Genomic DNA, 13,804 nt, shown 5'->3' with positions numbered 1-13,804 from the left:
ACCCCCCGTCCGCCCCCAGTCTATTCTCAGCTCTTCAGCTTCCCCCACTACACACTGGACAAAACAAGGAGACCAGCAGGCAGTGCGGCAGGGACTCCTGGGGCCCCAGATCTTATCACAGAATTACCTCTTCGGCTGTGTGCCTTTGGACAAGTCATGTCACCTCTCTGAGCCTGTTTCTTCACCTGGGAAATGGGGATACCAGCCATAACTGACCATAGGGTAGTTGTGGTGATTAAATGAAACCATGAAATGCATTCGGTACATGAGAAGTTCTTACTGCCTTCGGAGTCCACAGAGAGCCGCCAACTCTGCACGTCTATCAGTGTGACTTCAGCTGTAGCAACAGACAAGTCAACCCAGTTGCAGACAAGGTGAAGTTTATTGGCCACATAACTGGGGAGTCTTGGGGTTCATCTTGCTCACGTATGATTAGATCCAGGAAGCTGGCCCTGTTTTCTCTGGGCCATGCTGTCCCCATGGCTCACTCTCCAGGACCACATCCCAGCTTCATGACAGCTGTGAGTGAACGGTCTAAATCCCATCTGCTCCCAGGACCCAGTGGCCCACGTGCCAGGCCTCACCATCACATGGCCTGGGAAAGGACGATGGCTGGTCCCAGGCATTTCTGACTGTGGGCTGGCTTCATGAGGTGGAGGCTGGTCCAGCAGCCTCCAGACCCACAGAGAGGAGAGGATCCAGGAGGAAAAGCAAGGGGACTCCCAGAGCAAGGGAAAGCAACGGAACCCACCACACCCTCACCATCCACGTGAAGTTCACGCGGCATCAGTGCTGGAACCGCGCAGGAGCTCCTGGAGACACAAAGCCCCGGCTCCGCTAGGCCCCACTGCGTCAGCTCAGATCCGCACCACAGCCAGAGTGGCCGGTGTGGCGTTTGCTGTCTGCCCAGCAGCATTCAAACTAGGCTGCACTGCAAAGCCCGTTGCCAGGGCCTTTCTTTCTGCTTCTTCTTGAGCCCCGGAAATGACAGCAGGGGTCAGAAACTTCACTTGGAAGGTGTCAGTGTCCCAGCCATTGTCTGCTGTCACAGCATCTGGCCAGGACCATCGGGAGCCCCAAGGCAGAATGAGACCCAGACAGACACATGGGTTTCTAGAAGGCCTCTGACCCACAGGCTCACATGCACAGGCACGTAGTGCACACACATGCTCACATACTCACATGTACACGTGCACACTCCCACATGTACACAGCACCCACACACGCACATCCCCCATACACTCACATGCACACCTCCCCACGTACACAAACACCCCCACACTCACCACTCACACGCACATACACCCCATGCACTCCTGCACGCTCACAGCGCGCATGTGACACACACATAGGAAGACACACATAGGCCCTTGGACCCAGCCCCACCGTCACCCCCTCTCAGCCCTGGGTACCAAAGCCAAGAGGACTCCAGACCACAGGGGCCTTTATTCCATGGCAGAGTAGGGCTGGGAAAGGGAGGTTCATTCTCAGGTGGTGTCAGAAGGTGCAGAGTATCGGGGACACAGACTGGACCCCAAAGTGACAATAAGTTAGGAGGTTCTCAGGCTGTCATCAGGTTGGAGACAGAGCTGGCGCCTGAGGGGCCAGGTCACCTCAGCCGCCCGCTCAGCCCTCCCCACAAGGCTGCTTCTAGGATGGCCTCGCCTTAGCTGAAACGCAACAGGGCAGCGGTCAGGAAGCCATGGGGCCCAGAGGGCACCCAGAGCCACAGAGCACAGGCCTAAGTATTGGAGTTTGTCAGAAAGGGGTCCTCAGGGAGGGTCAGACCAGCAGCCAAGGCAGGGCAGGGGCTCGGGGCAGGGCAGGGGCCCAGGGCAGGGCAGGTACCCGGGGCAGGGCAGGGGCCCGGGGCAGGGCAGGGCCAGAGGCCACTCACCAAGCCTGGGCTCAGCTCCTATACGTTCTCATAATCAGGTGCCCCCTCCCCCTCCCCGTCCCCATCCTCCTCGTCCTCCTCGTCCTCCACTTCCTGGGAGCTCAGAGCGGCTGCAAGGGGAGGGGAGGGCAGGTTGGCGCCTAGCCTGCAGGCCACGCTCCCCGGCAGCGCCTCACTTCTGCCTCCCATACCTACCAGCTTCAGTCCTGGTCCCCGGATGCAGCTCCTGGGACACATTCACGTATTCCCGGCTGCCATCTGTGGGGACAGGTCAGAAGGAGGAATGCCACGTCTGGTGGGGAGCAGACCACACAGAGGACATGGGCAGGACCCCAGACAGAGGGGAGAGGTGTGGGCAGCCGGGTGTGAGATGGAGGGTCACTCACCCAGAGACGCTTCTGCACTCTCCTCACTCTCGAGGACATTCACGTAATCTTCACCAAACTCCACTGTAGGAAAGGCAATGGAGCCCATCCACCACAGCACTGTCACTACAGACCCCTGGCCACAATTCCCCGAGGCCCCAACTCAGGCGTCTAGCTCCAAGGGCAATTCCCTGAAACTATGCCCCAGCCAGTCCCCTGGGGTGGGATAGAAGGTTCTAGACAAGCAGACAATGGCCAGGATGAGGACAGGGAGGTCCACCGGACTGGAGAAATGAGGACAAATGCAATAATGGCAGAGCAGCTGCCCCTGGGGCTCAGGCCCCTGTCCCCATTACTGCCAGCCATTGCATCCTTGTGTCCCTCCTTCTCAGGCCCTCGGTGCACTGATCGCTCCCAGGATCATTTGGGTAATCAGTGTGTGGCTACGTGTTTCCATGAGGACATGGGCAAGGTACACTTGGGAGCCAGACTGCCCAGGTTCAAATCCCAGCTCCAACTCTGTGCAAACTCTAGTAGGGCACTCAGTAGGCCTTCAGCTAACAGTAGCTCTTTTATCATCACAGTTCACCACACTGATCCACTAATTCCCATTAGCCCAGCCACAAACCAAGTGTACATGGAATGAACGAACGAGTGACTGACTGACTCATTGACTGAATGAATAAAAGAACAAAAGGAAACACCTGCACAGACAGTATGGAGCTGAGGAAAGAGATGGCAAAGTGGAAATCCGGACGGTGGATGGAGCCAGAGTGAGAAAGTATATAGAGGCTAAGCATCTCTAACCCAAAAATCCCAAATCTGAACTGCTCCAAAATCTAAAACCTTTTGAATGCCTGATAAAACACCACAAGTAGAAAATCCCATAACATGAAGCTCAGTTTCATGCACAAAATTATTTAAAATATTGTATAAGATTACCCTTGAGCTATGTGCAGAAGGTATGTATGCAACATACATGAATTTCATTTTAGACTCGGGTCCTAACCCCAAGAGATCTCATTGTATGTATATATAAATATTCCCAAATCTAAAATACTCCTGTCCTCAGAGTTTCGGATAAATGATGCCCAAGCTATAGAGAGAGACAGGTGGGAACAGAAAACTGAAGATTGCTAGACCCTGAGGGAAGTCCAGAGAGTGAGACCAAGACAAGGGAGAACAGCAGCTTAAAGTGAGACCAGGGAGGAAACAGAAGAAAATCTCCAGGCAAACAAAGACAACCTCTAATTAACATCCTTAGAGATGTCCAAGATGCTCTTGGCTCCATGAAACAAGAACAGGATGTTATACAAAAAGAACATTCAACGACCAAGAACAAACTTCTGGAAATTAGGCATGAAATTTCAATAGAAGAATTGAAGAATAAAGTCAAGAAATTCATCCAAACAGACAAAAGGGAAAGGAAAAGAGACAGGAAAAGGGAGAGGAAAAGTAAGAAAAATCAGAAGATCACAGCAGGAAGGAGGAAATGGGAAATGGAGGGACAGCAATCACAATGTAACAAGAAGAGAGGTGGGGCCCGAGGCACATGGGGGAGGGGGTGGACAGAAACTCCGACTCACTGGAGAAGGCACTGTCTCGGAGGCCAGGGTTGCTGGTCACAGGAGCTGAGGGAACAGAGGTGCTGGTGGCTGGGGTGCTGTCAGGAAGCACCACTCTGAAAGGAAGGAACAGGGAGGGTCAGTGAGGACGCCCGGCCTTGGCCCCCACCTCCCACCTCACCACTCACAGGTAGCCCTCGGGATAGTCATCTTCGTCCTCATCTTCGTCTGCATCCTCACATGCTGGCTCTGGGGTAGTGACACAGGGTCAGCATGGCTCAGGACAGGCCCTAGCCTACCCACCCAGCCGGGTACCTGGGGTCCCAGACGCACCCTGGTTCTCGTAGCTCGCCACACTGTTGGCTTCAGAGACAGCAGGAGAGAGACTGAGTCAACTTAAATCGAGGTCTGACTTCGGCCCAACCCCAGCCCCCCAACTCTGCTGAGCCCCCCTTACCACCATCCGAATCCTGCTGGGAAGATGGCAGCCGATGGGAACCGCCAAGGGGCTGTGGGGATCTCCTGGGAGTCAAAGGTCAGGGGTTAGGTCTGGGTTGGGTTCTGGGGACAGGAGGGGTTACAACAGGAAAAAATGCCCACAATCCAAGAGAGTAAAGGGCAGCAGGGATCTGGAGGGGGAGCGGGGTACTCACGGGATGGGGAGCAGGTCTGGCTGGCTCAGAGGTAGACAGGAACTAACGGGTGGGTGTGAGGCCACAGACGACCAGGGGGCAAGTGTGTCTGAGGACAGAGCCAAGCTTGAGGGAAAGACTCCAGACATCACACCCAGTACTCTCACCAAGGCCTTAGAGGGTAGCTTCATCCCCTGAAACCCAGGTCCTGGACAGACCTAGGGGCTCCTACCTCCCCATCCCTAGGCCGGGTCAAGGCCACGTGGACAGTCCAGGGTAGGAGGACTGAACTCAGGCACTCTCTCGCTCACATACCAAGAACCCGGTACGAGAGAAGGGCAGGGGACCCTCTGTACTCACTAGGTGGCTTGATCAGGATGCTCCTTGGATACAAACTGGCAGGAGAAAGACAGCTTGGGTACAGGGTCAAGAGAGGCCTAGGCCCAGCCTCACCATGGGGACAGAGGGGGACATGCAGGGGGCTGTCAGACTCACCTGTCTGCGGAATCGGTGTCATAGGAGGCTGGGGAAGAGAGGGCCAGTGAGGCAGGAAAGGTACTGAGGGCCCAGGGGCTCTCAGAGGCCCTGGGCACCGAATAGGACAGAGGTGGGGACCATTAGAGGGACGAGGGGCGGGGTACAGTGCAAGGATTGTCCCCGTGCCCAGCACCCAGAACCCACCAGCTCCCCACTCACCTGGCAGCTCGCGGCAGCGCACGCAGAGTGCAGCCAGCAGTGTGGCCAGGACAGGTAGCAACAGTAAGCCCAGTGCAAAGGGGGTCAGGCTGTTGGCCTCCATCTGCAGGACAGCCTGCACCTGGGGACCGAGTGGCCCAGACAAGAGCCCTCCTTGGGGCTCAAGGACCTGCTCCCCAGCTGGGCTGAGCAGGGTCAACACTGGCTCTGGGAGATGCAGGGCCCAGAATGGTCAGGCCAGGGCCGGAGCTGGGTCTGGGGTACCAGCTACCCTACCTGTCCTGCACCCAGCCGTCCCTGGTCCCTGCCCTCACTCCCTCCTCACTCGCTCGCACCCTCTCCTCCGTGCCGCCCGCCCGCCTGTGGCAGGAAGCTTGTGGCGAGGCCGGGTGAGGGCAGGAAATCATCGCTCCTCAGCCACTGCACCGCCCCTGCCCACCCCCAACCCAGCCATGGGAAGGGGAGGAGGCTGAGGGCTGTGAGGCTCTCGCAGAGGGTCTCTGCTGCTACAGGACAGGACCCCTCCACTGAGAAGGGCACACACCTGCCAGCCGGGGCTAGGAAAGGCACCCACACAAAGGCTACGGGGTCTAGAGCTGGGCAGCACCCACCCCCCCTCACCAGGCCTGCCTGCCAGGAAGGGCAGGTTCCTAGGGAGCACAAGTGTGAGTCACGGTCACACCAAGCCAGCTCACTTGGACAGCAGGCCTCCCCTCTGGGCCACCCTGCTGAGGACAGGCACTAGCCCACAGTGTGACCCAACAGACCCGGGGCCGTGAGACTGGAAATGAGCATCTCCTGCCACCCAGAGGTCAGAGGTCACTGGCACCCAGAGAAAGACAGAGGCAGGCCCTTGGTAACTGGCTACAAATTTTATTTCATTACAAATAGCACCGAGCCCCTGGGCTGCCCCGACAGAAGGGATACCACTCCCGGTCCCCCACTCCTCCCCGGGCTGCCCATGTAGTATCTGGAAGCTGGGACACAACCCACAGCTTCCTCTGAAGCTGGGCAGGCTGAGGGTTTCAGCCGGGCACGGCATGGGGCAGCCCAGGCCATTGGTGACTGATGTGCAGACAGGCGAGTGACGGCACCTCAGACGAGCACGCTGGACACGGGGACCCGGGTGGAACGGCCTCTCTGGGGAACCACAATGCGGTCATCCGTGGAGCCTGCCTCATGCAACAGACCTGAGAAGGGAGGGTCAGAGGCAAGGCTGGGTGGGCAAAGTGAGCCACAGAGGAGAAACAGGCTGCGACGTGGGAGCGGTAACAAGAGCCACCAGCTGTGGACACAGACATCAGCTTACTGAACAGACAGAACCAAAGCTGGGTGAGGAGAGGCTGGTCACAAGCCTGGGCAGAAACAAATGGACAAACAGGCAGTGCTGGTACAGGGGCCCGACTAACCCTGAACGTGGAGCTGAGCCTGCCGGCGGTCACCCTCAATAAAGATGGCGGTGCCCAGGAAGGCTGCGCCACCCAGCGCCCCGACGAAGGCACACAGCATGAGTGAGAATTGCAGGGCTCGGAACTCGGACAGGAAGGAGGGGGGCCAGCTCCGGCGGAGGCGGTCAGAGACCTGCAGGGGCAGTGGACGGCCAGGAGAGGGTCAGGATGGGGAGCCCAGGACAGGAAGGAGGGGGCCAGCCCCGTCAGAAGACATCAGAGACCTACAGGGGCAGAATGATGGCCAGGAGAGGGCCAGGGCCAGGAAGCAAGGGATGTGACTGCCAGGAGAAAAGAAACTGGAACCTGGGAGAGGAAAAGGAGGTTTGGAACACGGGGTGAGGTCCACAGCCTCAAGGGGAGAAACCTTCAGACGACATCCTTCCTGTAAGCAGAGGACTCGAGTGAAAAACTCGAGGTGCAGAGGATGCAGATGTCCACCTGGGCCAGACCTTCTCTCCTGGCCAGGTCTGGGCTACTGGCAATGCAGACAAGTACCAGGTCCTCTAGCCCCACCCCACCACAGCCAAGCATGGTGCTCACCAGGCCGATGAGGTAGGGGCTCCCAGCATCACCCAGCAGGTGGGACAGTACAATCTGGAAGGCCTCAGCGGTGGAGCGTCGCGTGGGGATCACCACATACTGGGGGTGAAGGGGGCAGGAACTCAGTGGGCCCATGGTTCAAGGGCAGAGGGCCAGGACAGGGCCAAAGTTCAGCGTAGGCCCAAGCCAGGCCACCAGAACCACAGGCCCCTCTGAAGCTGGACTCTAAAGTTGTGTGGGGCTGAGTATGAAGAAGGGATAAGGCCACAACTCAGAGGAAGCAACATCTCCTGACCCTGATCTGTGCTCCCAGAAGCCTCTGGGTAAAGCTGAAGCTGCCCAGCCACTCACCAGGAGAATGTCAGCCACGATGGCCCAGTTCATGGACAGAAGGGTCTCTCCAATGAAGATGAAGATCTGTAAAGCGGGAAGGAAGGCGCATCTCAGATACAAGCAAGCACCAGAAGGGCCTACACCACGCCAGGCCCGTTCACTCCTCAGCACGCACCTAGGAGCAGTGCCACCATCAATCCCAGTTTACAGATGACAAAACCAGGTGCACAAAGGTTAAGCTGCTTTCCCTGCCACACTGTGATTCAGATGGAGCTGCTCTGCAGACTGACCCCAGTTCTGCTCTGTGCACAGTTCCTTCCCTGACCCAGGAGAGCCCCCGATGCCTGCCAGATACTTACATAGGTGGCCACGATGCTACCCCGGGCACAGGCAAGGGACAGGAAGAGGAAGGGTGCGGAGCCCAGGAGGCCAGCAGCACAGACCAGCGGGTCAGCCCGGGGGTTGGAGCGGCGGAGGCGGCGGCTGATCTCCACACCCAGGCCCACACCCAGGATGCCAGTCAGGCAGGTGACAAGCCCGAAGATGAGACTAAGGGTAGGTGGTAGCACAGGGGTTAGTTCCTCTGCCCTCAAGGACCCCAGCCTGGCCCCCAGCCCCAAGAGGAAGACAGGTCATCCCAGCCGGCCTCACGCCTGAGTCTGTCTGGCACAACACCCCACAGCCCACACATTAGCGTCTCACGTATCTTCCAGACCCGGAAACCAGGACTGGTGGATTCGGGATTCAACCTCCCCTGGCCAAGCCTGACTCAGACCTGCTCCTGCCACCTGCAGGTCCCCATCCCAGCCCCACCTGTGTACCTGTCAGAGGAAGAGCAGGAGTCTCCAGGAAGGCAGGGCGGTGTCTCCCCTAGGACCACACGGGAACGCAGCAGGAACGCTGGGGCCCAGAGGGCCAGGGAGCCCGTGACGAAGGCCACAGCAGTGAAACCCAGGGAAGACAGGATGAAACTAGGACTACGGGCAGATGGGAGGGAGAAAGTCATACCCCACAGAGGTCCATGTGTGAAATAATGGTTTCTTTTATAAAGTCAGAATGCTGGGTGTGGAGGCTGGACTGACCCCAGGATCTGGGCCTATAATGCATGCAATGGCCACAAGGGGGCAGTATGCCCGAATTCCTGACCTATAAACGGCCAGCTGGCTGAACAGAAAACCGGCCCAGATTCAGGGCTGCAGATGGGGGACTAGGAAGTGGTTAAACTCACTTTCTGGCCAGAGCCCTCAGATCTGCCCACCATGAGGTGGGGCTCAGGGGTGGTGAGTCTGAGTGGCGCTCCACAGCTCCTCTGGGTGGCTCTCGTACTACCAGGAACAGCAACAGGACAGCTACCACCCCTAGACCTGGTGTCACCTGGGGGAAGAATTAAGTTTCAGCACAGGCCCAGGCAGAACACACTCAGCCCCCAACACGTCAAAACACCTCTTCGTGCCTGCTCAAAGCAGCTGAACCTTCAATTTGGAAGAGGGTGGGAGTTGCCATGGGGCCATCCTACTTCCATAAGCCTAACTTTGATGCCCTTTGGTAATGGTGTCTCATTTTTTGGGAAACCACTCTCCCCCATTTCACTCAATCTACATGGTTCAAACAGGACTCTAGACTTGGCCAAGAGTGCTGTCAACCCATAGCCTTGGTGACTGACTTGATGACAGGCATGTGACCGCCACTCACCTACTCAGACACCATCCCATGACTACTATCCAAGGATCCAAGGTGCTGAAGTCACTCAGTCGAAAGATAACCATTTGGGGCTCTCACACACGAGAACAGAGTTAATAAAGAGTAAGGTAAAGCAGAGAATGATCCAATTCCAGTGACAGTGTGAGAGCCCTGGATCCAGCTTTACCTGAAGCTCACTAGGAAAACCAACACAGTCCCTCCTGGGGCTTACAGTTTTGCAATGGGCTCCAATTACCTGCGAGCAAGGTATGTCTAGCACCGGCTTCCCGGCGAGGGCAGAGTGAGGACTGCCACACAAAGGGGGTGTGTGAAGGTCAGAAGGGGGATGGGACAAAGTCACTGACCCTCCCCATGCCATGACCAGACTCACCCTCAGGGCCCAATGCCAGTCCCCGGCCACATCCTTCACTTTGGAGCCTGCAATGTAACCTAAACCACTGGGAGGAGGTGGAGAGAGGAAAAGGGGACTCCAAGTGAGTCAAGTGCCCTAAGAAGGCCTCTGTCCCCACCAGGCCCAAGGCCACTCACCTGCCCACGGGGATGGCAAAGTAGAACACGCTGAGCATTCGACTCCGCTGGTCTGCCACGAAGAGGTCGGCGATCAGGGTGGGCGCGATGGTGGAGTAACTAGCCTCCCCGACCCCCACCAGGCCCCGGGTCAGGAGGAGCAGCCAGAAACGCTAGGGAAGGAGACATGGGGGAGGTGGCACCCCGCCCTGGAGCCAGCCTCCCAGGCGACCTCACCAACGGGTGCTGGAGAGGCAGCAGGGATAGGCAGGGAAGGCTTAGGCTTTGAATCAGACAGACCTGGCTGGAATCCTGGCTCCACCACTTACTAGCTGTGACTTTGAGAAAGTAACTTAACCTCTCTGAGCCTCAGTTTCCTCATCTGCAAAAGGGGAATAACAACAACTTGTTCACAAAGCGACTGTGAGGACCATGTAATAACAGGTCTGCTCATTAACCTGCATCCAGCAGGTGCAAAGTACATCTTAGTTCCCACCTCACCTGCAACACCCACGACACCACAATGGAGAATAATGATCTTAGGTGGGGAGTTATTTGTCTATCAAAGACACCTGGAGCCAGGATGGGGTACAATCACCTGGGGAGAGTATGTAGGGCCTGGGGCCAAGCACAGAATCCAGGACCCAGTGAAAGTGGATGGAGGAGATCTACACAGAGCAAAGAAGCATCAGCCAGGGAGGCAGTAGGGAAAGCAGCAGCCTGTGGCATCACAGAAGTTAGAAGAGCGTTCACTCCAGGAAGGAAGAGGTGGGTCAATGTGCCAGAGGCTCCTGGGAGATCTAGCGAGACTAGGACTAGAAAGCAGGAGCCACAACGAGCAACCAGGAGGGCTGTGTTGACTTTGGCAAGAGTGAACAGGTCCAATGGAGTGACTGAGGCAGGAGTCAGCACCCACACTTATTAAGGGTGAGTGGGCACTGAGTGGGAGCTAGGCCTGGGCTACAACTTCGGCCATGCCAGGGCCTGGCTTGAGCCTCTCAGAAGTCTGACCAGGAGGAGAGGGAGAGGGCAGTCCAGGTGGGGGTTTTTCCATGGTAGAGGAACATATTTAGGTATGGAGTGGAAGGAGTCAGAGGAAGAGGGGCTAATGGATGGAAGAAGGGTCTAAAAGAGGAAGGGATGAGCAGATTAACTTAGGCAAGGAGGGTAAAATGTGGCATGGACCAAGGAAACTGAGGAAGTTTCCCTGGCCAGGTCTGGAATGACCTCAAGTAGCACCAGCAAAGATTGATGGGAGAATGGGGAGTGGCCAGAAGCCAACTCCAGGCCTCACCTCTCTGGGGATGAAGGATGACCCCAGTGTCACCAGGGACCAGAAGGCAATGCCCCCGCACATGAGATACTTCCGATTGTACCTGTCACCCAGGTAGCCAAACACAGGTGCCAAGACCATGTAACTGGAGATGAACACTGGGAGGAAGCAGAGAGTCACAGCCCGGCCCCAGGCCCCCACGCCCCCACTCCCTCCCCAGCAGAGGGGTGGGGTGAGATGTAGCACCAACTAAAGCAAAAGAGGTCCCGCTTGACTGCATGCCACCCTTCAACCCAACCCTGCAACCTATGAGAGCTTCCACAGGGGGTGGTCCAGCCCCTCTCCAGCACCTTGCTAAGCCTTCCTTTAAAGTGATATGTCACACAGGCGTTATCACCCAGCCCAGAACAAAATCCATGCTCCACACCCATGGCCCACAGTGCTCTGATTCAGTCCCTGCCTGCCTCTCTGACTCACGGCCATCCACTTTCCCTTCCTCTCTACATCCCAACAGCCAACTACCAAGGTCAATAACCGCTTAAGGTATCGGCACCTGCCGTTCCCTCTATCTGCAAGGTTTTCTCCTGTCTCCTGACCTTCAGAGCTCAGCTCTTTTGAATTTCAGCTCAGATACCTACCCAGACCACCAGACATTTACTGTTTTCTTTTACGTTACACTGATCCTTACAGAAAGTCATCTCATCTTAACTGAGGGTTTTTACTGACTCCCTGGTGCAGAGGAATGTCAGCTCCAGAAAGGCAAGGACCATGACTTTGATTCCCTTACTTAACAGAACCTAGCACAAAAGAGGTGCCCAGTCAACACGTGTTAAAGGAAAAGGGGAATAAACGAGGCTGTCTAGAAAGATTTGCTTCTTTAATTTGACAACTATTCAGAACTTTGCAACCTTGACCTATGATCCTATTCTCATTTCTCCAGACTTAAAAACCTACAGTTCCTCATTGGCCTGGAGCAGAGAAAAGAACACTGCAAGACCTGGTTTCAAATTCCTGTTCTTTTGCTAACTGTATCATTCTCGGCAAATCAACTCTTCTTCAAGTGTCAGTCTTTCTTTTTTTTGGCCGCACTGGGGTTTGAAGTCTGGGCCTCACTCTTACTAGGCAGGCACTCTTAATCACCTAAGCCACTCTGCCAGCCCTTTTGTTGTGATGGGTTTTTTCCAGATAAGGTCTCAGGAACTATTTTGCCCAAGGTTTGCTTCCAACACTCCTAAGCTGTGCCTCCTGAGTAGCTAGGATTACAGGCGTGAGCCGCCCCCAGCTAGACTATTTCTTTATAAAAATATAGATAAGGTTGGCGAGGCTCAAGTGGTATAGCACTTGTCTGGTAATTGCAAGGCCTTGAGTTCAAAACCCAATACTACCAAAAATAAACAGATAATACTCTCTATTTCCTCTATAAAACAGGAATAATACGTATTCCTCAGCTGATAAAAGGATTAACAGACAATGATGTCTCTCTCCAAATCCCACTTCCTCTAGAGCCTAGCACCTAGTAGGTGCTCAGAAACCTTTCAGAAATGAAGGAGGGAAAGAAGGGAAAGACTTGGCTTTGTCTCCCTCAGAACCCCAAGGTTCTGAACAAGGAAAACCTTTCCCCATCCCAAACACCCTCACCTGCCATTGTTTATTGGGTGCCTACCTCGTGCCAAAACTGCATTAGGCACTTTACAGGCATGACCTCATTTAATCCTGTTATCAGTCCTACTAGACGACCCATGTTACTGCGAGCTCCATCTTACCGAGAGGAAAAGGAGACTTAGAGGTTCAGTGCCTTGCCTTCCACCACACTGTCAGCCAGAGAGGTGAGATTTAAACCCGTTATTCTAGACAGACTTCCTCTTTAAGTGTGACCTCCTGACTGAACCAGACAGCCCCAGAGCAAAGTCAAGGTTATTACTTCCCCTAACTCTGGCCACTAAACCCTCATGAATGAGCCCCAGGCAAGTCTGCATGTGGCCCCAACTGAGCATACAAGAGCTGCTGTGTAACCAGGAGCCTCATTCACCCGTTTGGATGAGGCCGGAGCTACTGTCCCCGATGCTGAAGAACTGCTCGATGTCTGGAAGGACGCCTAGGAGGAGAAAACTCAGGATGTGCCGGCCGAGGCGGCCCCATCCGGGGCACCTGCTCCCTTCCCCCAGTTTCCATCCCTCCCGGAAGTCGGTACCTACCGGCCACGGTGAAGCGATCCATGTAGTTCAGGAGGTTGATGTAGCACAGCACGGCCACTATGAGAGCCGAACGGCTCGAAGACAAACCCGTGATGCGCTGCAGCCCCTCCTGGTCCGGGACCTCAGGCTCCGTGGACTTCGGGATCCCCATGGAACCTGGCAATCCCGGAGTGCCGGACACCGGCCCGTCATCCGGGTCATCCGCCTGGCTGAGGAAGGGCGCCGTGTCGGATCCGGCCATGGTCCCCGGTAGGGGTCGGGCGGGGGGGCGCGCCCGCCCGCGCTCCGGTTCCACCGACGATCTCACCTGCAAGGGAAGGAGACTGGAGAAAGAAGAATGGACGCCCAGGTGAGGGAGTGCGCCCAGAATCGGCTAGGACCTGGCCCCCAAGCACAGAGCACGGCTGGGAAGGGACCCGGGTCCCGTCATTCCCTTCCGTCCCAGCAAAACGCTGCACGGAGGGGACGTGAGCAAAGCCGGTGATGCTGGGGACAGGAGCGGGTGGAGGAGAGTTGAGTCCCCTCCTGGGAAGAAGCGCGCCCAGCTGCTGTCACTCAGTCCCGGTGCTGCACCACGGCCGCCGCCATGTTCCCTGTGAGCCGGTCATGTGACGCTGGAGCCTTGCGGGGCGGCCGCCAAGTGCAAGCC

General features: G+C 56.3%; 2 protein-coding genes across 3 annotated transcripts; both read right to left on the bottom strand.

Moving 5' to 3' along the window:
* Nucleotides 1-258: 258 nt before the first annotated feature.
* Nucleotides 259-6,002, bottom strand: Lat (linker for activation of T cells). 2 transcript variants are annotated; one of them, XM_074060366.1, is made up of 12 exons: nucleotides 5,156-6,002; nucleotides 4,955-4,982; nucleotides 4,820-4,854; nucleotides 4,481-4,568; nucleotides 4,285-4,349; nucleotides 4,161-4,190; nucleotides 4,016-4,076; nucleotides 3,849-3,943; nucleotides 2,284-2,346; nucleotides 2,093-2,155; nucleotides 1,898-2,007; nucleotides 259-1,670 (listed from the first exon to the last, which is right to left on the bottom strand). In XM_074060366.1, the coding sequence occupies exons 1-11, from the start codon at nucleotides 5,256-5,258 to the stop codon at nucleotides 1,916-1,918; spliced, it is 723 nt and encodes a 240-aa protein (XP_073916467.1). In that variant the 5' UTR covers nucleotides 5,259-6,002; the 3' UTR covers nucleotides 259-1,670; nucleotides 1,898-1,915. The 2 variants fall into 2 exon arrangements, with proteins under 2 accessions (XP_073916467.1, XP_020013665.1); XM_020158076.2 differs by having other exon boundaries at nucleotides 259-2,007.
* Nucleotides 6,003-6,008: 6 nt separating this feature from the next.
* On the bottom strand, nucleotides 6,009-13,787 carry Spns1 (SPNS lysolipid transporter 1, lysophospholipid). The gene is made up of 12 exons (XM_074060365.1): nucleotides 13,156-13,787; nucleotides 12,990-13,055; nucleotides 10,982-11,118; nucleotides 9,709-9,860; nucleotides 9,551-9,617; nucleotides 8,708-8,853; nucleotides 8,301-8,456; nucleotides 7,839-8,028; nucleotides 7,498-7,563; nucleotides 7,147-7,245; nucleotides 6,565-6,736; nucleotides 6,009-6,345 (listed from the first exon to the last, which is right to left on the bottom strand). Exons 1-12 carry the CDS (start codon nucleotides 13,394-13,396, stop codon nucleotides 6,251-6,253), a joined length of 1,587 nt encoding a protein of 528 aa, XP_073916466.1. The 5' UTR covers nucleotides 13,397-13,787; the 3' UTR covers nucleotides 6,009-6,250.
* Between the last annotated feature and the right edge of the window lie 17 nt (nucleotides 13,788-13,804).

This window comes from Castor canadensis, chromosome 17 (assembly GCF_047511655.1).
Source record: "Castor canadensis chromosome 17, mCasCan1.hap1v2, whole genome shotgun sequence".
NCBI lineage: Eukaryota > Metazoa > Chordata > Mammalia > Rodentia > Castoridae > Castor > Castor canadensis.
Note: the sequence above shows the minus strand (reverse complement) of the source record. Positions and strands in the feature narration are given on the sequence as shown.